The sequence below is a fragment of the Thalassophryne amazonica genome, chromosome 17, assembly GCF_902500255.1.
Source record: "Thalassophryne amazonica chromosome 17, fThaAma1.1, whole genome shotgun sequence".
Classification (NCBI taxonomy): domain Eukaryota; kingdom Metazoa; phylum Chordata; class Actinopteri; order Batrachoidiformes; family Batrachoididae; genus Thalassophryne; species Thalassophryne amazonica.
In genome coordinates this window covers 17,733,010-17,758,420 of record NC_047119.1, presented here as the reverse complement: position 1 = coordinate 17,758,420, position 25,411 = coordinate 17,733,010, and the positions used below count along the sequence as shown (strand labels likewise).

At 43.6% G+C, this 25,411-nt stretch overlaps 1 protein-coding gene across 1 annotated transcript in view; it reads right to left on the bottom strand.

Annotated features, from left to right (window-relative positions):
• pcsk5a (proprotein convertase subtilisin/kexin type 5a) overlaps nt 1-25,411 on the bottom strand; it is an 88,483-nt gene that overhangs the window by 8,864 nt on the left and 54,208 nt on the right. The window contains exons 28-34 of the mRNA XM_034192191.1: nt 20,535-20,618; nt 20,230-20,428; nt 18,291-18,505; nt 16,373-16,615; nt 10,835-11,071; nt 10,563-10,740; nt 3,199-3,416 (exon numbers count right to left, since the gene is read on the bottom strand). Coding sequence (XP_034048082.1) covers nt 3,199-3,416; nt 10,563-10,740; nt 10,835-11,071; nt 16,373-16,615; nt 18,291-18,505; nt 20,230-20,428; nt 20,535-20,618 — 1,374 coding nt within the window. The remainder of the gene's footprint in view (nt 1-3,198; nt 3,417-10,562; nt 10,741-10,834; nt 11,072-16,372; nt 16,616-18,290; nt 18,506-20,229; nt 20,429-20,534; nt 20,619-25,411) is intronic.

The window sequence follows — 25,411 nt, the reverse complement described above, 5'->3', positions numbered from 1 at the left end:
TTGGGAACCACAGAATCTCATCTCTGCTGTATGTGGATGATGTGGTTCTGTTGGCTTCGTCAAATCAGGACCTTCAGCGTGCACTGGGGCGGTTAGCAGCCGAGTGTGAAGCGTCCGGGATGAAAATCAGCACCTCCAAATCCGAGGCCATGGTTCTTGACCGGAAAAAGGTGCTTTGCCCTCTTCAGGTCGGTGGAGTGTCCTTTCCTCAAGTGGAGGAGTTTAAGTATCTCGGGGTCTTGTTCACGAGTGAGGGACGGATGGAGCGTGAGATCGATAGACGGCTCGGTGCAGCATCTGCAGTGATGCAGTCGCTGTATCGGACCGTCGTGGTGAAGAGAGAGCTGAGTAGGGGGGCCAAGCTCTCGATTTACCGATCGATCTATGTTCCGATCCTCACCTATGGTCATGAGATTTGGCTCATGACCGAAAGAACGAGATCGCAAGTACAAGGGGCCGAGATGAGTTTCGTCCACAGGGTGGCTGGGTGCTCCCTTAGAGATAGGGTGAGGAGCTCGGTCATTTGGGAGGAGCTCGGAGTCGAGCCGCTGCTCCTCCACGTCGAGAGGAGTCAGTTGAGGTGGCTCAGACATTTTTTCCGGATGCCCCCTGAACGCCTCGCTGGAGAGGTGTTCCGGGCATGTCCCATTGGGAGGAGGCCCAGGGGAAGACCCAGGACACGCTGGAGGGACTACATCTCTCGGCTGGCTTGGGAACGCCTTGGGGTTCCCCCGGAGGAGCTGGGGGAGGTGTGTGTGGATCGGGAGGTCTGGGCAGCTTTGCTTGAGCTGCTGCCCCCGCGACCCGACTCCGGATAAAGGGGAGGAAAATGGATGGATGGATGGACCAGATGTCCTTTTTATAATGTTTGTTATACGTTATGTTTTTATACTGTTTTTATAGTTATCACTCATACTTTTATACCTTTATCAACGAGAGTTCTGCACAAGAATTCCTATGTACCCAAACTTTGCATGCAAGTACAAATTGCAGATAAAAAACTGTGTAAGCAAAAGATCAACTGACCATGAAGATTTAGACATGATGACTGTAAAAAGTATAATAGAAACTGTTATTGAACCATTTACTTATATTTGCAATCTGTCTCTGTCAACAGGGATTTTTCCAGATGAAATGAAAATTGCCAAGGTAGTCCCATTATATAAAAATGGAGACAAACATAAATTCTCTAATTACAAAATAATGCTCAGTATGGATTCAGAACAAAACATTCGACAGCTATGGCAATTATGGAATTAATAGAGAAAATATCAACAACAATAGAAAATAAGGATTATTTTGTAAGTATTTTTATTGACTTGAAATAAGCTTTTGATGTTATTGACCACTCAAGATTGCTTCACAAGTTACAACAATATGGAATAAGAGGTACTGCACATCAGTGGGTAAAAAGCTACTTAGAAAACAGAAAACAGTTTGTTCAGATAAATAATATCAAATCAGAATTGTGTAATATTGCTTATGGAGTACCACAAGGATCAGTACTTGGACCCAAACTGTTTATTTTGTATATCAATGATTTTGTGAATGTATCTAATGTGCTTGGTAGCATTTTATTTGCTGATGATACAACGCTGTTTTACTCTGGATCAGATATACAGGAAGTAGCACAAGTGATAAAAACAGAATTGGAAAAGGTTAAGCATTGGTTTGATATAAACAGACTGTCACTAAATATTAATAAGACAAATTTCATATTTTTTAATGACAGAGCAAAAAAAAATAATGTGTCATTACAAACAGATGGAATGGATATACAAAGGGTAAAAGAAATGAAATTTTTAGGAGTCATAATTGATGAAGATCTTACATGGAAGTCACACATAAATTACATAAAAGGAAAAATAGCGAAAGCCATTGCTGTTTTGCATAAAGTAAAATATTCATTAAATAGTTATGGTTTATTAACATTGTACAATTCATTGATTTTCCCATATTTAACTTATTGTGTAGAAATCTGGGGATCAACATATACAACTTATATACAACCTTTGTTTATTCTGCAGAAAAGGGCTTTAAGGGTGATTAGCAACAGTGGTTTTAGAGATCCATCTAATCCATTGTTCATTAAGTACAGGGTACTTAAATTTCATGATTTGGTCGATTTGAAAATATTACAAACAATGTACCAAGCTAATAAAAATACTTTACCAACAAACATTCAAAATATGTTTGAGAAAAGAGTAAGTAGTTATAAACTGAAAGGAATAGAAGTCTTTAGAAAACCAAGATACAGAACCAGAGTAAAAGAACGGAGTATTGCAGTAAATGGTGTAAAATTATGGAACAATCTCAACAAAGAAATTAAAGAATTAAGATTGCTTAAATTATTTAAAAAACGTATTAAACTAGATGTATTAAGTAAGTATGAAACTATAAAATAAGTTAGTGGGCTGTAAGGAAGTTAAAAAAAAATGTAATTTGTTAATAATGTATAAAATGTTTTAAGTTTAAAAATGTAACCTGTCAGAGATGTAATCTATTTAATAATGGTCATAATTATGAAATAAGTCAGTGGTATGTGACAAGTTAAAGAAATACAATCTGTTAAATAATGTTGAAAAATGACGCTGGATATTGAAAGATTGTATTGTAAAAAGGGGCAGAAAATATAAGACTTGTTCTTCTCTCTGCTCCTTTTCATTCTGGTAATGGAGATGCTTTATTTCTGCTTTTCTGTTTTTTTTTTCTTTTAAATGAATGAAATAAATAAATAAATGAAAATGAATGAATGAAATGAAAATAAGTTACGCTACTGCCATTAACCTACTAGAGTATACTTTGCCTTGTCCAACACACTGGACCAAAAAGGAGCCATTTGAATGATGGGAATGAGACAGGTAGAGGACGAATGCCTATTTCGGAGGGTCTGAAGTCACATTACAAGATTCCTCTGGGCATGATTGTGTAAAAATAAATGACTACATAAAAATTGTAATATTTACAATTACAGCTAAGAAGGATACACAGATGTTTTCAACTGTCCCACCCCTTCCTTCCCAAATGGTTGTTTTTTACCTTTTTTGGGGTCCATGTCTTAAGCCTTGGGGGGTAATTCAACCCGTGCATCTCCGAGTTAAACAGTGTCTCATTGTCAGTCAAAAACAACAAACCTCAGTTTGAGAAAACCGCATCAATATCTACATTATGCAAGATTGTCCTAGTAGATTTAAGTACCTGCGCATGTTTTGCAGCTGGCGTGACATGGCTCACATGTCCTGTGCACAGCGTCGTGGTAATATCCCTGGGGGCACAAGGGCCAGCAACGGCCTTCTCTCCGTAAGTAGACGAGGCCCGGAGCACAGCTCAGACAGCTGTCCTCCCCGCCGGCGACACACTCATCGCAACTTGGGTCACACCTCTCGCACATCATCGTCACCGTGTTTCCATAGTGACTACAGGAGAGATAGTAATAACATACAAACTCTTACTTTGAGCTGCGCCACGCCTTACCTCTGAACGAAGAAACTATGGGCTGAGACTTTGAGCTACACAAAACATTTCTGCCTCCAAGAAAAATGATTGCTCTCAAACTCAGTAGTTAACACAGTGGTAACAGAGTTTGGAATTTCTTCAACCTGTGTTTGTGTTAAAATAATTGAAAGCAGCTCTTGTTATAGATAGCTAAGCTAGCCAACTAGCTGCTAGGTTAGCTCAAAGTAAATTTCTGTTCTTGCACTCAGTGTCAGATACTTTGATTTAATTCTCTGTGCACATATGGGAATGTTTTAAAGAAAATAGGGACAAAACATCGACTGAAATGCAAAAACAAATAAATAAAGGAAAGAAAAAAGAAAAGCCACATAGTATTATTATTTAATGGTGAAACTTGTATTCAACTCATGGATCAGAAAATGAGTTTCAAATTTCCCTTTCAGATTTTTGACTTTGACGTATGAATTTTGGAAAGAAAGTCAGAACGCAGACAAGTTCTTCAAGGACATTAATTTCTGTAAAAAAAATCAGGCTACGTTCACATTATCGGATGAACTGACCTAAATCTAAATGCTTGTATGATCGCTTGGCATGTATGTGTGTGTGTGTGTGTGTGATTGCTACATATCACATTTGGGTGACTTGTATATGTGGTATTAGAGCTAAGGCTGTGTATACAGCGTTGGCTGAAATGACATTAACATGATTGTACTGCATGTGTGTGACACACGAACCTGATCTGTTTGTGTAGTGTGAACATGCCAAATCTGACCCATCTGTTTATTGTGCATGTGCCTGTGTTTTTTAAATACATTTTTAAATATCAGCATTGTGCAGTTTACATCATAGGCTGCATTCACATTGCAAGATGAAGTGGCCTAAAAAAAAAAAAAAAAAAAAAAAAAATTATATATACAAGGTCTGTGATGAAAAAAGTGGTCCTTTTTATTTTTTCAAAAAATAAATGGATTTGATTCATATGTTTTTACATCAGACAAGCTTGAACCCTCGTGCGCATGCGTGAGTTTTTTCACGCATGTCGGTGACGTCATTTGCCTGTGGGCAGGCCTTGAGTGAGGAGTGCTCCACCCCGCCCGTCAGAATCTCTTTGTCTGAATAGCCGCTGCGGACGGCGCGCGTTGCTTTATCAACAATTTTTCTGGACCTGTGAGGGATATCCGAGTGGACACTATTCCAGAAATTAAGCTGGTTTTCGGTGAAACGTTTAACAGCTGATGAGAGATTATGGGGTGTTTCTGTCAGTGTAAGGACTTCCCACGGAGCGGGACGTCGCACAGCGCTTCCAGGCACCGTCGTCGGCCTGTTTCGACCTGAAAACATCCTAATTTAAGGCTTAATTCACCCAGGACGTCGTGAGAGAACAGAGAAGATTCAGAACAGACCGGCATGAGGACTTTATACGGACATTCCACTGTTTAACGACATTTTGTAATGAAAGACGTGCGCGCAAATTCGCCGAGTCGTTTCCGTGACGACTCGGCAAATCTGTGTGCGCCGCGACAGGAAAAACACCTCCGTGTTGAAAACCATTTGTAAAATTCAGGCGACTTTTGATGGCTTTCAACAAGTGAGTAACTGAGAAATTGTTTAACAGCTTGGGCATGTTCCAACTTGTCCGTTAAGGTTTCCAACGGAGGTGTTTTTCCTGTCGCGACCCCCCGTGGTCGGGTCCGGCCCGACATGTGACTCTGCCCGCACGTTCTTTCATTACAAAATGTCCGTTAACAATGGAATGTCCGAATAAACTCCTCATGCCGACTTCTTCTGAAAGTTCTCTGTTCTCTGGCGACTTCCTGGATCAACAGAGCCTGAAATGTGGAAGTTTTCAACTTGAAACGGCGAGACGCTGCTGCCTCGAAGTGCAGATCGCCATCAGGCGCCGTGGGCCATCCTTAAAGCGACACTACCAGACCAAAATCTCTCATCAGCTGTTAAAATTTTTACCGAAAACCAGCTGAATTTATCGAATGGTGTCCACTCAGTTGTGCCTTACAGTTTTTGAAAAAAATTTTATCAAACAAAGCAGCAGTCTCTGAGCCATTCCTAAACAATGAAAAAACGACGAGAGGGTGGGCGACTCCTCACGCAAAGACTGCCCACAGGCGAATGACGTAACCGACAGGCGTAAAAAAACTCTTGCATGCCCACGAGGGTTCAAGCATGTCTGATGTAATCACACGTGATTCAAATCCATAGGGTTTTTGAAAAAAATAATAAGGTCCGTTACTTTTATCACAGACCTCAGATATATATATATATATATATATATATATATATATATATATATATATATATATATATATATATATATATATATATATACACTCAACAAAAATATAAACGCAACACTTTTGGTTTTGCTCCCATTTTGTATGAGATGAACACAAAGATCTTAAACTTTTTCCACATACACAATATCACCATTTCCCTCAAATATTGTTCACAAACCAGTCTAAATCTGTGATAGTGAGCACTTCTCCTTTACTGAGATAATCCAACCCACCTCACAGGTGTGCCATATCAAGATGCTGATTAGACACCATGATTAGTGCACAGGTGTGCCTTAGACTGCCCACAATAAAAGGCCACTCTGAAAGGTGCAGTTTTATCACACATCACAATACCACAGATGTCGCAAGATTTGAGGGAGCATGCAATTGGCATGCTGACAGTAGGAATGTCAACCAGAGCTGTTGCTCGTGTATTTAATGTTCATTTCTCTACCATAAGTCGTCTCCAAAGGTGTTTCAGAGAATTTGGCAGTACATCCAACCAGCCTCACAACTACAGACCACGTGTAACCAAACCAGCCCAGGTCCTCCACATCCAGCATGTTCACCTCCAAGATCGTCTGAGACCAGCCACTCGGACAGCTGCTGAAACAATCGGTTTGCATAACCAAAGAATTTCTGCACAAACTGTCAGAAATCGTCTCAGGGAAGGTCATCTGCATGCTCGTCGTCCTCATCGGGGTCTCGACCTGACTCCAGTTCGTCGTCGTAACCGACTTGAGAGGGCAAATGCTCACATTCGCTGGCGTTTGGCATGTTGGAGAGGTGTTCTCTTCACGGATCAAATCAAATCAATTTTATTTATATAGCGCCAAATCACAACAAACAGTTGCCCCAAGGCGCTTTATATTGTAAGGCAAGGCCATACAATAATTACGGAAAAACCCCAACGGTCAAAACGACCCCCTGTGAGCAAGCACTTGGCGACAGTGGGAAGGAAAAACTCCCTTTTAACAGGAAGAAACCTCCAGCAGAACCAGGCTCAGGGAGGGGCAGTCTTCTGCTGGGACTGGTTGGGGCTGAGGGAGAGAACCCGGAAAAAGACATGCTGTGGAGGGGAGCAGAGATCAATCACTAATGATTAAATGCAGAGTGGTGCATACAGAGCAAAAAGAGAAAGAAACAGTGCATCATGGGAACCCCCCAGCAGTCTAAGTCTATAGCAGCATAACTAAGGGATGGTTCAGGGTCACCTGATCCAGCCCTAACTATAAGCTTTAGCAAAAAGGAAAGTTTTAAGCCTAATCTTAAAAGTAGAGAGGGTGTCTGTCTCCCTGATCTGAATTGGGAGCTGGTTCCACAGGAGAGGAGCCTGAAAGCTGAAGACTCTGCCTCCCATTCTACTCTTACAAACCCTAGGAACTACAAGTAAGCCTGCAGTCTGAGAGCAAAGTGCTCTATTGGGGTGATATGGTACTATGAGGTCCCTAAGATAAGATGGGACCTGATTATTCAAAACCTTATAAGTAAGAAGAAGAATTTTAAATTCTATTCTAGAATTAACAGGAAGCCAATGAAGAGAGGCCAGTATGGGTGAGATATGCTCTCTCCTTCTAGTCCCTGTCAGTACTCTAGCTGCAGCATTTTGAATTAACTGAAGGCTTTTCAGGGAACTTTTAGGACAACCTGATAATAATGAATTACAATAGTCCAGCCTAGAGGAAATAAATGCATGAATTAGTTTTTCAGCATCACTCTGAGACAAGACCTTTCTAATTTTAGAGATATTGCGCAAATGCAAAAAAGCAGTCCTACATATTTGTTTAATATGTGCATTGAATGACATATCCTGATCAAAAATGACTCCAGGATTTCTCACAGTATTACCGGAGGTCAGGGTAATGCCATCCAGAGTAAGGATCTGGTTAGACACCATGTTTCTAAGATTTGTGGGGCCAAGTACAATAACTTCAGTTTTAGTTTAGAATGGGAGGCAGAGCCTTCAGCTTTCAGGCTCCTCTCCTGTGGAACCAGCTCCCAATTCAGATCAGGGAGACAGACACCCTCTCTACTTTTAAGATTAGGCTTAAAACTTTCCTTTTTGCTAAAGCTTATAGTTAGGGCTGGATCAGGTGACCCTGAACCATCCCTTAGTTATGCTGCTATAGACTTAGACTGCTGGGGGGTTCCCATGATGCATTGTTTCTTTCTCTTTTTGCTGTGTATGCACCACTCTGCATTTAATCATTAGTGATCGATCTCTGCTCCCCTCCACAGCATGTCTTTTTCCTGGTTCTCTCCCTCAGCCCCAACCAGTCCCAGCAGAAGACTGCCCCTCCCTGAGCCTGGTTCTGCTGGAGGTTTCTTCCTGTTAAAAGGGAGTTTTTCCTTCCCACTGTAGCCAAGTGCTTGCTCACAGGGGGTCGTTTTGACAGTTGGGGTTTTACATAATTATTGTATGGCCTTACCTTACAATATAAAGCGCCTTGGGGCAACTGTTTGTTGTGATTTGGCGCTTTATAAAAAAACGGATTGATTGATTGATTGATTATCTGAGTTTAAAAGCAGGAAATTAGAGGTCATCCATGTCTTTATGTCTGTAAGCAATCCTGCAGTTTAGCTAATTGGTGTGTGTCCTCTGGCTTCATGGATAGATAAAGCTGGGTATCATCTGCGTAACAATGAAAATTTAAGCAATGCCGTCTAATATACTCAACAAAAATATAAACGCAACACTTTTGGTTTTGCTCCCATTTTGTATGAGATGAACTCAAAGATCTAAAACTTTTTCCACATACACAATATCACCATTTCCCTCAAATATTGTTCACAAACCAGTCTAAATCTGTGATGGTGAGCACTTCTCCTTTGCTGAGATAATCCATCCCACCTCACAGGTGTGCCATATCAAGATGCTGATTAGACACCATGATTGGTGCACAGGTGTGCCTTAGACTGCCCACAATAAAAGGCCACTCTGAAAGGTGCAGTTTTATCACACAGCACAATGCCACAGATGTCGCAAGATTTGAGGGAGCGTGCAATTGGCATGCTGACAGCAGGAATGTCAACCAGAGCTGTTGCTCGTGTATTGAATGTTCATTTCTCTACCATAAGCCGTCTCCAAAGGCGTTTCAGAGAATTTGGCAGTACATCCAACCAGCCTCACAACCGCAGACCACGTGTAACCACACCAGCCCAGGACCTCCACATCCAGCATGTTCACCTCCAAGATCGTCTGAGACCAGCCACTCGGACAGCTGCTGAAACAATCGGTTTGCATAACCAAAGAATTTCTGCACAAACTGTCAGAAACCATCTCAGGGAAGCTCATCTGCATGCTCGTCGTCCTCATCGGGGTCTCGACCTGACTCCAGTTCGTCGTCGTAACCGACTTGAGTGGGCAAATGCTCACATTCGCTGGCGTTTGGCACGTTGGAGAGGTGTTCTCTTCACGGATGAATCCCGGTTCACACTGTCCAGGGCAGATGGCAGACAGCGTGTGTGGCGTTGTGTGGGTGAGCGGTTTTCTGATGTCAATGTTATGGATCGAGTGGCCCATGGTGGCGGTGGGGTTATGGTATGGGCAGGCGTCTGTTATGGACGAAGAACACAGGTGCATTTTATTGATGGCATTTTGAATGCACAGAGATACCGTGACGAGATCCTGAGGCCCATTGTTGTGCCATACATCCAAGAACATCACCTCATGTTGCAGCAGGATAATGCACGGCCCCATGTTGCAAGGATCTGTACACAATTCTTGGAAGCTGAAAATGTCCCAGTTCTTGCATGGCCGGCATACTCACCGGACATGTCACCCATTGAGCATGTTTGGGATGCTCTGGACCGGCATATACGACAGCGTGTACCAGTTCCTGCCAATATCCAGCAACTTCGCACAGCCATTGAAGAGGAGTGGACCAACATTCCACAGGCCACAACCGACAACCTGATCAACTCTATGCGAAGGAGATGTGTTGCACTGCATGAGGCAAATGGTGGTCACACCAGATACTGACTGGTATCCCCCCCCAATAAAACAAAACTGCACCTTTCAGAGTGGCCTTTTATTGTGGGCAGTCTAAGGCACACCTGTGCACTAATCATGGTGTCTAATCAGCATCTTGATATGGCACACCTGTGAGGTGGGATGGATTATCTCAGCAAAGGAGAAGTGCTCACTATCACAGATTTAGACTGGTTTGTGAACAATATTTGAGGGAAATGGTGATATTGTGTATGTGGAAAAAGTTTTAGATCTTTGAGTTCATCTCATACAAAATGGGAGCAAAACCAAAAGTGTTGCGTTTATATTTTTGTTGAGTATATCTATATATATATGTATGTGTGTGTGTGTGTGTGTGTGTGTGTGTATAACCAAAGAAACTCAATGCTGCTGACAAATTCTGATTCAGGTCAATTCAGCTGGTAACATCAACAAAGCCTCAGATACAGACGCATTCAGACTCAACACAGATTTTGTTTGGGGTAACATTACGGACTTATTAGTTGATTAGTTTATTAGTTTCAACGTGGTATGTAAGGTGAAGTGTCACTCAGATAAATTAGCCTTTGTATTCCTTATGTGTTTTCTCTCCAGTCTTTAACTGCACATCAATTTACTGCCACATTAACTCTCTCAATCACTGCACCCCAAATAAAATCAAGGCTAATTAGCATTTTACAGGCCACACAAAGGGCTATTTAAATCTTAAACCAAATTATCTTGTAGCACACAAAGTGCAAAACACTCCTAAATAAATACAATGGATCACTTTAGGTAGGAGCACAGATGCATGGTGGTTATTTTTCAAATTTGGGACCAAAGTAAATCAGCATATTTTCAAGTACCTGTGCTGGCAGGTCTCCACGCACTCTTTCTGCTCTCGAAACAGATGAGCCCTGCAGGCGAGACACTCGTGACTGTGTCTCCCAATGCACGACTGACAGGAAACATGGCAAGTGTCACATTTGTGCATCCTTTCATCCTCGTAGTAGCCTGGTGGGCAATCATCCACGCAGGTGCCATCTGCAACAACAAGTGCACATGATCCTTCAGTGACACAAGAAACCACAACAGGAATTCAAATGATAATAAATTGCTAAATGTGATTTCAACTCACTGAGAAGAAGGTGCCCCTGGTTGCAGCTCAGGCAGCTGTTTTTACTCGGACCTGAGCACCTCTGGCAGTATTTGTGACAAGGATGGCATTCCCCATCCTGGTCTGCGTAATGATGACTGGGGCATTTGTTTATTGGCGGCTCACAATGACCACGGCTGTCCAGTTTGTGACCCTCTCTGCAGCTGGAGCAGGAGCCAGTGTGAGGCCCAACGCAAGTGAGGCAAGAGGCATCACAGTCTGAAAAATACACATTTAAATTTGACAGAAATGGGCTGCAGAAAGAAAAGATACTTGGCAATAGGACATGTGGGTATGAAGACTTTAAGGGCTAATGTGACGTTTGACCCTAATTACCTTGACCTTCACCCAAATAACTGACTTTGCCAGGGGAATTCTGGAATCCACCCTAAGTGCGTGCTGCATTTGATCCAAACTGGGTTGAAAATCAATTCCTTAACACCGATCTTTGCCAAAATTCAATCTTGAAGGGCAATTTTGGGGCCAACCTTCATGGACATGTCAAGTTGGGTTGAAATCAGAAAAAGTACCTTTGACATGAAATGTGACCTGATCCAGGTAATTCTAGAACCCACCTCCATACGTGCATCAATTTTGGTCCAAATGAGAGTGAAAAACCTAAATTATGACATTTTACCCCATTGACGTGTACATCAATGATTGATCCTTGGCAAATTAGACCTGATCCAGGTAATTCTAGAACCCACTGTCACATGTGTGTCAATTGTGTTGCAAATGAGAGTGAAAAACCTAAATTATAACCTTTTACCCCATTGACTTGTACATCAATAATTAATCCTTGGCAAATTTGACCTGATCCAGGTAATTATAGAACCCACCTTCATATGTGCATCAATTTTGGTGCAAATGAGAGTGAACAACCTAAATTATGACCTTTTACCCCACTGACTTGTACATCATTGATTGATCCAGCTTGGGACTCCGGCGAGGGTGGTCGCATCTCCTCCTCTCTCCTCTATCTCGGCTCCAACCTTCAAAGTCCCTACTTCACCAGGCTGTAAATTCTTCAAACTATATTGGATTAATCATGGAAATGATCAGCTGGTCTCTGAACGCTATTGACACCATTTTTCTACAAGAAGATCAGGGCCGGGGGACCCTACGTGCCCGGATGGAACTTACGCTGCGGGCTATGTTCTCAACACCTGGGAGACTTGGTGGGTCGTATACTTTGCACCTTTTTCTGTGGAGGACATCGAGGATTTATTCATATTTGGATTCATAGTAGGAGGGCTGGTACTTATTGGCTTATGTACTGCCCTGGCCTACCGGAAGACTGGCAAGACGGCTGCCGCCAAAACCACGACCTCCCGCTTGTCCGTCATGATTAATGAGTTGGGCAAGGCGATGCATTCTCAGACTGCGTTAACCCTTGAACTCAGACGCAAATTGGATAACATCTCAGAGCAAATGTGCGCCTTGCAGGAGAAGGTTAAGATTTCAGAGGCTGGGGAATTTTCATAATTGGGATCTGGTTTATTCATGTGAAGCTGGAAAAGTGTTTTTCACTGCTAAACCACAAACAGGGCAGGCTTATCAGCCTCTCAAGGATAAAAAGCCCATTGTTTTTCCTCTAGAAGAATTTCTACGGCCTTGGTAAGATTGGCTGCCTCCTTATCTCTCTTACTGCAGTACACAAGGACAGACAGACTCACACATGGACAAAGACTGAAGCATGCTCCACTTTCCCTCCTACCTCCCCTCCTGCTCCCATCACACACCCCATCCCGGCCACCGCTCACACCACCCCTTCTCCCCTCCGGGGGCTGCGTGGTTTTAGCTGCGGCAGGTCCCCGTTCCCCCCAAGCTAGCAGCGACATGACTCCTGTTGCAGTGGCTACCACACACTCACATCGCCTCAATTTGGAAAACGGACTGTTTCAAGTTTAGTGTACATAAACAATGTCAAATGTATATGTGTTGTCTTAATTGACGTGTGCCATTATTACGGTAAACAAGTAATAATTGTGGATTAATTGCTGTATCTTGTCTGGAAATGTGAGTGTGGATGTAATCTCGTTGTTGTTGCACTTGTAATGACAATGACAATAAATCTCATCCATCCATCCATCCATCCTTGGCAAATTTGACCTGATCCAGGTAATTCTAGAACCCACCTTCATATGTGTGTTAATTCTGGTGCAAATGAGAGTGAAAAACCTAAATTATGACTTTTTACTCCATTGATATGTATATCAGTGATTGATCGTTGGCATTTTGACCTGATCCAGGTAATTCTAGAACCTCCATATGCATGTCAATTTATGGTACAAATCTGACTTAAAAAGAAGATCTTTAACCCTTGTGACCTTGACCTTTGCTAAAATTAATACTTTAAGGGTATTTCTGGAGTTGACTGTCATCCACATATCAACTTTGGTGGAAACTGACCGATGGACCGAGGAAGAGTAAAAGAACAGACAAGTAAACCAAAATTCTGACCTTTGACTCCAGTGACCTTGACTTTTGCTGCAATTAATCCTTTAAGGGTATTTCTAGAGTTGACTCTCATCCATATATCACGTTTGGTGTAAATTGGCCCAAACACCTCAGAGGAATAGTGGAAAAACAAACGAAACGTTTCTGAAATTATAGTGTTGTTACAACAGTAAAATAAATTTGAGGAACCACTCACTGTCCATTTTCCTGAACAGGAGGGCACTGACCCTGCTAAACACAAAAAACAAAACTGTCAGCGACTTTAAACTGCAATAAACCCCGGCATCTCCTGCAACATTTTCCCAGGAAAGACACACCATCCTCTGTTTTCTAACATCAAACCGGGAATATCAAAAAGAGAGTGGCACTTCTTTCTCTCGGGACCCTTCTTTGTGCTGTTTTCAAGGTTTGACAGCTGCCAGTTATATGTTGCAAAGGCACTGCTATTTTAGTTTCATATAAAGCTAGGTAACATGCTCGGCGAGTGCATTTGAGAGAAACGACTGCCTTTACTTAAAAAAAACATTGCATCACTGAGGAGAAAGCAAAGTTTGAAGATTCTTCAAATTGGCAGAACTTTTGAATGTATGGTCATGTCAAAAAGAGTCAAACATACCTGACTGTGTTTCAAAGAATTCCCCGGCTGCAGTCTTTACCTGAATTTGACCCTTAATTTACAGTGCTGCACAGTACAGCCGCAAAATATTTACAGCGCTTCACTTTTTCCACATTTTATGTTACAGCCTTATTCCAAAATGGAGTAAATTCATTTTTCCTCTCAAAATTCTACTCACGACACCCCATAATGACAACATGAAAAAATGAAGTGCTGTGAATACTTTCCGGATGGACTGTAGTGATGCCTACGGCTGGCCTGGTCCAAAACTGGTTTATTAGATTTTGAGTAATGGGTAATAAACAACAATATAAATGGTGAAAACATAACATCGACGGTGTAACTTGTAGATGTGTTATTTTATGTCTCGTGTGACAGAAAGGTGAAGCTGAGATGGTATGGACATGTGCAGAGGTGGGATGAAGGTTATATAGGGAGAACGATGCTGAGGATGGAGCCACTAGGGAGGAGGAGGCCAGGAGGTTGGTGTGACAAAGGAAATTACAGAGGACAGGGTGCAATGGAGACAAATGTTCTGCTGTGGTGACCTTTAATGCAAGCAGCAGCAAGAAGAAGATCAAAAAGCAGATAAAGAAGAAGAATCCATCTTTGTATGAACAAAGCAACCTGAAGGATTATGATCAATTTGGAAAAAGTTGGTGGAATGATTGAAGGGCAGCTGTGGAAAAGTCATTAAAATCGAAGAAAAATTTGTTAAGTCAATTTCACAGACCAAAGTCAAAATCTGGGTCTGTACCTATATACTGGGGTATTTAAATGGGACTTCTTTTAATGTTTTTGGTATCATAGTATCATTCTAAGTGATAAATAAAACTAATATTTACAGTTACTTTCAAAATTAGCATTTTGAAAAAAAAGTCACTAAAATAAAGCGCCACTAGAGGCGCTACATTCAAACCAGAAGTGTGACGTACGCGTATGGGTACGTATTCGCAATGCAACAAGAAGCCATAAGCTCTGCACCACTTGCACTTCTTACATGCTTTTTGTGAGGCATTTTTTTTCCTTTGATTCTGTTTGAAGATGGCAGAGCCTCGTAACACAAGACAGGGTTTTCTTTTTGAACCTACTAGGGGCGTTTAGTGGGTGTAATGACAGTGATGACAAACAAACTTCAAGGACTGAAAATTTGCTTTGGTGGATTTGTGGTCTTTGTGGTTTGATGCCATCAGTTTTGGAGTCGCTCTGCTTCCAAGAAAGTGATGCGTTTGGACTGAAAATGGACCATGAAGCTGGGACTCACTGCATCTCAAACATGGACTCGTTCAAAAGAGCCCCGAGACCTAGATATTTTGGAAATTATAATGGCATCCCTAAAACTCAGCCACATGGAGTTGTGCAGCCAGTTCAGTCTGAGTGCCGTTCCCAAGCTCGGATAAATGAGGAGGGTTGCGTCAGGAAATAATTCACCAACCTCTTGCATTTTATTTCCAAAATATAGGACCAAAATTGCCCAAGTAATAGATGATTCTAAGATCATCTCCGGGAAAAAAGTGTGATGTGTAATAATAATAATAATAATAATAATTGTATCTTATTGTTTAATTGTTTATTATTATTATTATGTAATTATATATATATATATATATATATATATATATATAATTTGGTCACCTTGAAAGGTTACACTCAGAGTGGCTACTTTAACAAAGGATTTATAGGTAAACCTATGGTTACTGTTAAACACTAATATGAAGTCACATACTGCCTTCATATTGCTCACATGACTGCTGACCTTGAAAGGTCACAATCCCATAAAATGCCTAATTTGAGGAACTGGTTAAAATACACCTATGGTTACTATTAAACACTAATGGGAACTCGAATATCATCTTGCTGTTTGTTCCAAGACTTTTGACCTTGGGTGACCTTGAAACATCAATGCCAATGCCATAACAGTTTGGAGCCAATATAAATTAAATGATACAAATGTCTGTGTGCTTGTGAAGGATAAGAAATAATTAATTTGTATGGCTCTGTGTCAAACACATAAATTGTGTGTGTCACCTTCACTGAGTGACCCTCCTTAAAAAAAAGAATGATTACATGAGTGTTTAATGTTTTGCCTGTTTGATATTCTGCACAAGGTATAAAAAGCAGATAAAGAAGGGGGATGGTTAAGCTGTTGGGCTTGAGACCAGAGGATCCTCAGTTCAAATCCCAGCCTGACTGGAAAATCACTAAGGGCCCTTGGGCAAGGTCCTTAATCTCCTAGTTGCTCCTGGTGTGTAGTGAGCGCCTTGTGTGGCAGCACCCTGATCGGGGTGAATGTGAGGCATTATTGTAAAGTGCTTTGAGCGTCTGATGCAGATGGAAAAGCACTATATAAATGCAGTCCATTTAGAAGATCAGGCCAAATATATGAAATAAGAAAATGTGCAGAATGCTTGAATTTGTTTTCCTGCTGCATATTGGTGTTGTACCTTTACACTCTCCTGTCAGGGTGTCTCTATAGGTGTGGGAGGGGCAGGGATCCAGACACGCCCCGTTGTGCAGGACGGCATCAGGGTCTGCACAAGCGTCACAGTCGTTGTTGTTTGGCCCATCACATAGAGAACATTCAGGATGGCAAGGCACACACACACACACGTCTTTGTCCTCAAAGAAGCTCTCCGGACACTCGAGCACACACTGGTCCTCATGGAGAAAGTGATACTCCTCACAGGCTGTGCAGAGGATAGTTCAACATGAGTGCAGAAATCCAAAACTGTAAGAACCTTAAGATGATGGAATGGAGTGCAAGAAAAAGAGAAAAATACTGTCTTTTCCACTGAGGCATATTCACTTGGTGAACTATAAAAGTATCACTTTTGATGTGCAGGAATTTAATATACACTAACAGATAATAAAGTACCCTGCAGCTAAATACTGAAGGTGATCTTACTAGTTAAATATTATACACCTGTATGCAAAGTAATACAGCACAAAGTGTGTCCAAAAACACATATTAGCTTGGTGCCAAAATATACCCCATAGACACTGAGGTGGAGCATTAATATGAACTTTGACTGCATCAAAAGTACTCTGATAGCACAGCAACACCACACGTGCTTCAAAGAAACACACAGGTGATTTTAAGCAGTCTGTTACTGAAAATCTAGTACTGCAACTCATTAAAAAAAAAGATGGATTGCCTACTCTGGGTAGATAGTGAGGTCTGGCCCCAAGTGAAGGAATTCAAGTACCTCAGGGTCTTGTTCACGAGTGACATTGTCCAGAGAATCGGTGCAGCAGGGGCGGTATTTCATTCGCTCAACCATACTGAGCCAAAAGGCAAAGCTCTTGATCTATTGGTCAAACTTCGTTCCAACTCTCACCTATGGTCATGAGGGTTGGGTCATGACTGAAAGAACTATATCGCGGGTACAAGTGGCCGAAATGGGCTTCCTCAGGAGGGTGGCTGGTGTCTCCCCTAGAGATAAGGTGAGTAGTTCGGTCATCCGTGAGGAGCTCAGAGTAGAGTCGCTGCTCCTTCGCGTTGAAAGGAGCCAGCTGAGGTGGTTCGGGCATCTGGTAAGGATGCCCCCTGGACGCCTCCCTTGGGAGGTGTTCCAGGCACGTCCATCTGGGAGGAGACCCCGGGGAAGACCCAGGACTAGGTGGAGATGCTATATCTCCACACTGGCCTGGGAACGCCTCGGGATCTCCCAGTCAGATGTGGCAAAGGTGGCCTGGGAAAGGGATGTTTGGGGTCCCCTGCTGGAGCTGTTGCCCTGTGACCAGATCCCAGATAAGTGGTTGAAGAGGAGATGAGAGTCGAGATTAAAAAAAAGTAAATTTTTTTCTGTATGTTAGGCTGTGATCAATGATTAATCCCAACCAAAATCAAAGCACTTTCTCAAATTCTTAGTACCAACATACCTGCTAAGTTTGATCAGAATCTAATTATGCATTTCTAAGATATCTTAGTAACACTGATATGTACATGCAAACACATGCAATCCTGCGAAAAACAATTGTGCCCACTGAGCTGAGTTTAAAAGGCATAACTTTGGAAATTTTATCAGGAAGAAGCCTGAATGAATTTTTTAAAAGCTCAGTGTCATAAAACAATTAAAATGTCTAAAAGCACAAGTGGGCAGAAACTTTTCACAGCACTGTAGTTACTTAGAAACCGATGCAATCACAAGAACGCATATCATTACTAACAATAACAATCACTGAAAATAATACAATATAATCAACTGTAACAAACTTGTACCGGTTTTGGAATAAAAGCAGTTTCTAACCGTGTCTGTGATTTTTAGCATGTTGAAGGAAAGTAATCACCCTCCTCTGCTGGGATTAAAACATCAGTTTGGATGACCTACAGCTGACCTTGTGTTGACTTGGGTTTTGTACCTGTGCACCGTCCGAGCGGGTTGCAATCCTCGCAGGCTGGGGCGCAGCGCCGGCACTCCCCGTCCTGCACGGAGAGGCCCGGCGGACACTCGTCAACACAGCGGTGCTGGTGCAGGAGGAGAAACTCATCACAGCTGAGACAGTGGGTGGTGTTCCTCCAGCAGGATGCACAGCCCGCCGCACAGCGGCGACACACCTGACCCACCGCATACCCTCTGTGGAAAAACAGCAGCACACCGGCGTCTTTACATGTGCCGTGCACTTAGATCCATCACTTAAATCTTGAGGTAGCTGGAATTATATCATCTGAAGTGCGCTAAATAATAGAGAAGGCGATGATGATGATGATCTCTGAAATGATCGTGATGCAGAACATCTCTCAACAGCTTGCTTCTTAAATAAATAAATTCAAAGCTGCACTGCATATATTTTGAGTGAAAAAAAAATAGAGAAGCACAAGCACCAGATTTCTCTATGATTCACTGGGCAAGATGAAAGGATAAGAACAAATACAAACTAGAGCACCGCGCTCGTAGAGCGCAAACCTCAGCCAACACTAGTTTCCAATTCCACAAATTTTAACCTTGAGCAAGCACACAGGCGACAGTGGCACAGAAAAACTCCCTCTGATGATACTGAGGAAGAAACCTCAAGCAGACCAGACTCAAAGGGGTGACCCACTGCTTAGGCCATTCTACCAAGAAGGTTTTAAGCCTCAGAGAGAGTAAGATAGTTAACTCTCCACACCACCCCCCAGACAAATTAATCAGTTGCTCTATTATTACTATGTTATTACTGAAGTGTTTGGAATATTTATTAGATAATTTGTTAAAAACGTATTCTGCACCTGTCTAGCTATCTTACTTTTGTATTTATTGTTATTAATATGCTATTATCAGGTTCTCAGTTTTATTGCTTCACTGACTTGTCATTACTGAAATGTCACATAAAATACCGGGAAAGACAAACCAGAGTCGGCCAACAACTAACAGCTAACAGCCAGCAGCTAACAGCCAAAAGCTAATGGCTAATAGCCATAAACTAATAGCCATTAGCTAGCAGCAAACAGCCAACAGCTAATGGCTAAAGGCCAACCTCTAATAGCTAACAGCTAATAGCCAATAGCTAATAGCTAACAGCCAATATGTAATAGCCAACAGCCAACAGCTAACAGCCAAAAGCTAACAGCTAACAGCCAATAACCAAAAGCCAACAGCTAACAGCCAATAGCTAACAGGCAACAGCCAACAGCTAACAGCCAATGGCTAAAGGCCAACAGCTAACAGGCAACAGCCAACAGCTAACAGCCAATAACCAAAAGCCAACAGCTAACAGCCAATAGCTAATAGCCAACAGCTAACAGCTAACGGCTAAAGACCAACAGCTAATAGCTAACAGGCAACAGCCAAAAGCTAACAGCCAACAGGCAAAAGCTAACAGCCAATAGCTAATAGCCAACAGGCAAAAGCTAACAGCCAACAGCTAACAGCTAAAGGCCAACAGCTAATAGCTAACAGGCAACAGCCAACAGCTAACAGCCAAGAACCAAAAGCCAACAGCTAACAGCCAACAGGCAAAAGCTAACAGCCAATAGCTAATAGCCAACAGGCAAAAGCTAACAGCCAACAGCTAACGGCTAAAGGCCAACAGCTAATAGCTAACAGGCAACAGCTAACAGCCAACAACCAAAAGCCAACAGCTAACAGCCAACAACTAACAGCTAACAGCATTAACATTTTTTATTTAATTTTTTTGCTCTTGCACGCTTCAGATGTTCAAAACGTGTGTGTTCATCCAAAGCGTTAAATTTAAGCAGACAAATTCACAGATATGACAATGATTTGTTGATACAAACAGCTAGCATCATGTCACGATGCGCATATAAAGTATAATTACACTTTAATGTGAAACAAAAGCAGTGATGGGACTGAGTCCTGACCTGACACACTGTTGGACACAGCGTCCATCCTGCAGGTACAACGGAGCTTTTCGAGCACTCTGACACCGAGTGCAGCGCTCAGCGTCTACACACTGCGAACAGCCCGGAGGGCAGGCCTCGCACACACCGCTCTGCCGACTGCCAAAGAAGCCCAGCGGGCACTTTGGCACACACGTCTGCTGTGTGGTCAGGAAGCGGCCTAAAGGGGAGCAGAAGAGTAAAAATCATCACTGTAACAGATATTTAATATATCAATCTATGAAAAGTGAGCCAGAGTGATCTGAGACAAAATGTAAATGACTGACCTCCTGCACACGCCGTACACTGGCTCTTCTCCTCTCCAGAACACAACTCACAGGTCGGGTGGCAGTCAGCACACTCCCCGTCATCTTAGGGGCAAAACGGGACAGTGAGGAGGAAGGTTTCCCAATACAACTGCTGAGAATCCATCAAACTACCCCCCATGATCCATTACAGACCAGGCCAGGAAACGTATAGATTTACGAATGTATATCCAGGTCAATAAACTGTGTGTGCAATACTTCTGTTAAATCACTTTTACTGTACAACCACTGGATTTACAGTAACAACTGGATATATATTGTATTTCTGTCTAATTTACAATGTGCACAGAATTTCTAATTTTACATCATCTTGAGTTGCCATGCCTAAGTATCTGTGTTTGCCTTCTATTTGCACATTTTATTCTGCCCTCCTGCTGCACAATTCTGTTATTACTGTTGCTGTGACACTGCAAATTTTCTCAATGCCAAACTAATAAAGGAGTATCTTGTCTTATTAACAAAGTAGTCAACGTCTCGACCTGTATCTGAGACGTCTGACCGATTTATTAACAAACTAGTAAACAACTAGACATGTAACTGAGAAATCCAATAGATTTATGAACAAGCTAGTCAACATTTCAACCTGTAACTGAGAAATCTGATAGATTTATTAACTAGTCAACATCTCGACCTATAACTGAGAAATCTGATAGATTTATTAACAAACTAGTCAACATTTTGACCTGTAACTGAGAAATCTGATAGATTTATTAACTAGTCAACATTTTGACCTGTAACTGAGAAATCTGATAGATTTATTAACAAACTAATCAACGTTTCAAGCTGTAACTGAGAAATCTGATAGATTTATTAACAAACTAATCAACATTTCAAGCTGTAACTGAGAAATCTGATAGATTTATTAACAAACTAGTCAATGTCTTGAGCTGTAACTGATAAATCCAATAGATTTATTAACAAATTAGCCAACGTCTGGACCTGTAACTGAGAAATGCGATAGATTTATTAACAAACTAGTAAACATTTCGACCTGTAACTGAGAAATCCAATAGATTTATGAACAAACTAGTCAACATTTCAACCTGTAACTGAGAAATCTGATAGATTTATTAACTAGTCAACATCTCGACCTATAACTGAGAAATCTGATAGATTTATTAACAAACTAATCAACGTTTCAACCTGTAACTGAGAAATCTGATAGATTTATTAACAAACTAGTCAACGTCTTGACCTGTAACTGAGAAATCCGATAGATTTATTAACAAACTAGTCAACATTTCAACCGGTAACCGAGAAATAAATTTCTGTTGGCAATAATTTCCCTTGGGGGGTGGGAGTGGGCGGAGAAATCACATTTTAGCTATTGCTTCACTATAGACTTTGTGTTTAAATTACATGGAGACATTCCAGGTTTTTAATAATTAAATTGAAAAGAAATGCCAGATTTGAGCTTCGATCCAAATTAATTGAACGCCTTGCAGTATTTCAATAACAAGTCAACATGATCATTCCTGATCAACATAACTAGAGATAAACCTCAAACACCTCCTTTTCAATTCATAGTAGTGTGTACTGTAAAAAGGAAATGGTTTTGTAGCTTGTAGTCAAAAATAATCCGGTACAGGATTGCCAGCTTTGGGACTTTGGCATGCACATAGCGTGCGCCGAAAATTTTTGGTAACCCTAACCCTAATTTTAAAAAAAAAGTTCTCGTTTACTAATAAAAATAATAATAGAAGGGGAACTCTGCTCAACTGTTCTCCTCTCCATCCTCCTTCCTTTTTCTGAAATATTTCAGTAAGGTCATCTACAGGCATGTGAGAGGCAAATAAAGCTGAACGGTTTTAGCCATGCTAATGCTTCCCAGAACGATTTTCTGCAGTGAATTTGCAAAGAGATATAGAAACAATGGAGGCAGTAGTTTATCCAACTCTTTACAAGTGTTGGGAAGGTGTCGTAGCACGGACCCACAACAGGGGGCGCAAATGAGCGGACAATGAGTAAGCCAAAAGGTAACAATTTAATGTTGTGATAATACACAACGAAACGTGTCGTAATTTTCACAGTCAATAAACACCAGGTGATGTGTGGGCAGGCTCGAAGATAGAAGACGCCCGACGAGAGAGAAGCCGCGTCCCACACGGCTTCCACCACCAACGGCCTGAAGAACACCGGAGCCGCCAAGTCCCGAGTCCCCAGGTGGCCTCTGTCTTTGACTGTCGACCCTGGTACTGCTGGCAGAAAGCAGAAATATGATGTGTGAGTGTGAGTCCGCACACTCAGTAATTTATAGTCCAGACACCGTTAGGAGGGAGCACCTCCACCTCCAAATCATACACACTCGTGCAGCTCCTGTTTGTCCCTCTTCTGGGTCTTCACAGGAATGCGACTGCACACAGAACAAGGTTAGACAACGTATTAGTCAGCAGAGAAATTACCTTGGTACTGGTAGTCGATTTCTCGGCGGGGAGGTGGAGTTGCAGTCCGGCTTTTATGGTGGTGATAAACGAGTGACAGCTGGTGCAGAGGATGAGTGACAGCTGTCACTTCTTCTGGGTCTGGCGCCCTCTCGTGCTTGGAGCCCGCACTCCAAGCAGGGCGCCCTCTGGTGGTGTTGGGCCAGCAGTACCTCCTCTTCAGCGGCCCACACAACAGGACCCCCCCCTCAACGGGCGCCTCCTGGCGTCCGACCAGGCTTGTCCGGATGTCTTGCGTAGAACTCGGCCAGGAGGGCCGGGTCCAGGATGAAGCTCCTCTTCACCCAGGAGCGTTCTTCAGGTCCATACCCCTCCCAGTCCACCAGATATTGGAAACCCCGGCCCTTACGACGGACGTCCAGGAGCCTGCGGACTGTCCAGGCAGGCTCCCCGTCGATGAGCCGGGCAGGAGGCGGCGTAGGTCCCGGAGTACAGAGGGGTGAGGTGTGGTGTGGTTTGAGACGGGAGACATGAAAGACAGGGTGAATCCGCAGTGAAGCCGGGAGTTGAAGCTTCACTGCGGCCGGGTTGATGATCTTGAGGATCTTAAAGGGTCCAATGAATCTGTCTTTCAACTTTGGGGAGTCAACACACAAAGGGATGTCCTTGGTCGAGAGCCACACCTCCTGCCCGGGCTGGTATGTGGGGGCCGGGGAACGTCGGCGGTCCGCATGGGTCTTGGCCCTCGTCCGGGCCTTTAACAGGGCAGAGCGGGCGGTCCGCCACACCCGGCGGCACCTCCTGAGGTGGGCCTGGACCGAGGGCACACCGACCTCTCCCTCCACCAGCGGGAACAATGGGGGCTGGAACCCCAAACATGCCTCAAAAGGGGAGAGGCCGGTAGCAGACGAGACTTAGCTGTTATGGGCGTACTCGATCCAGGCCAGATGGTGACTCCAGGCCGCCGGGTGCGCGGAGGTGACGCAGCGAAGGGCCTGTTCTAACTCCTGGTTAGCCCGCTCTGCCTGGCCGTTGGTCTGGGGGTGGTACCCGGACGAGAGACTCACGGTGGCCCCCAGCTCCTTACAGAAACTCTTCCACACCTGCGAAGAGAACTGGGGACCACGATCTGATACAGTGTCCGATGGTATCCCATGCAGCCGCATGACGTGGTGGACCAGAAGGTCTGCCGTCTCCTGGGCTGTCGGGAGCTTCGGGACGGCCACGAAGTGGGCCGCCTTGGAGAACCGGTCCACTATCATGAGAATAACGGTGTTGCCCTGGGACGGCGGGAGGCCCGTGATGAAGTCCAGGCTGATGTGAGACCAGGGGCGATGAGGCACTGGCAGGGGCTGGAGGAGTCCCGTCGTCCTGCGATGGTCTGCCTTGCTCCTGGCGCAGATGGTACAGGCCTGGACATAGTCCCGGACGTCGGTTTCCAAGGACGCCCACCAGAAGCGCTGCTGGACTACTGCCACGGTCCTACGCACTCCGGGATGACAGGAGAGCTTGGACCCGTGACAGAAGTCCAATACGGCAGCTCTTGCCTCTGGTGGGACGTACAGTCTGTTCTTGGGGCCAGTCCCCGGGTCCGGGCTCCTTGTCAGGGCCTCCCGGATGGTCTTCTCCACGTCCCAGGTGAGGGTGGCCACGACAGTGGACTCGGGGATGATGGTCTCGGTGGGGTTCGACAGCCCCGCTTTGGCTTCTTCTTCGTGCACCCGGGACAATGCATCTGGTTTTTGGTTCTTGGTCCCGGGGCGATACGTGATCTGGAAGTCAAAGCGCCCAAAGAACAGAGACCAGCGGGCTTGCCTGGGGTTCAGCCGCTTGGCGGTCCGGATGTACTCCAGGTTCCGATGGTCCGTGAAAACCGTGAAGGGCAACGATGCCCCCTCCAGCAGGTGTCTCCACTCTTCAAGAGCCTCCTTCACCGCAAGAAGTTCCCAATTGCCGACGTCATAGTTCCGTTCAGCTGGGGTCAACCTGCGGGAATAAAAGGCACAAGGATGGAGGACTTTATCAGCCTCCACGCTCTGGGACAGCACGGCTCCTATCCCTGAGTCAGAGGCGTCCACTTCTACTATGTACTGGCGATCAGGATCAGGCTGCACCAGAACTGGTGCAGTCGAGAACCGGTGTTTCAACTCCTGGAACGCGGCTTCGCACCGATCCGACCAGGCGAAGGGGACCTTGGTGGAGGTCAGGGCAGTCAGGGGGCTAACTACCTGACTGTAACCTTTAATGAACCTCCTGTAGAAATTTGCAAAGCTTAGGAACTGCTGTAGTTTCCTGCGGCTTGTTGGTTGGGGCCAATCTCTCACCGCCGCAACCTTAGCCGGATCAGGGGCGACGGAGTTGGAGGAGATGATGAACCCCAGGAAGGACAAAGAAGTGCGGTGGAACTCGCACTTCTCGCCCTTCACAAACAGCCGGTTCTCCAACAACCGCTGTAGG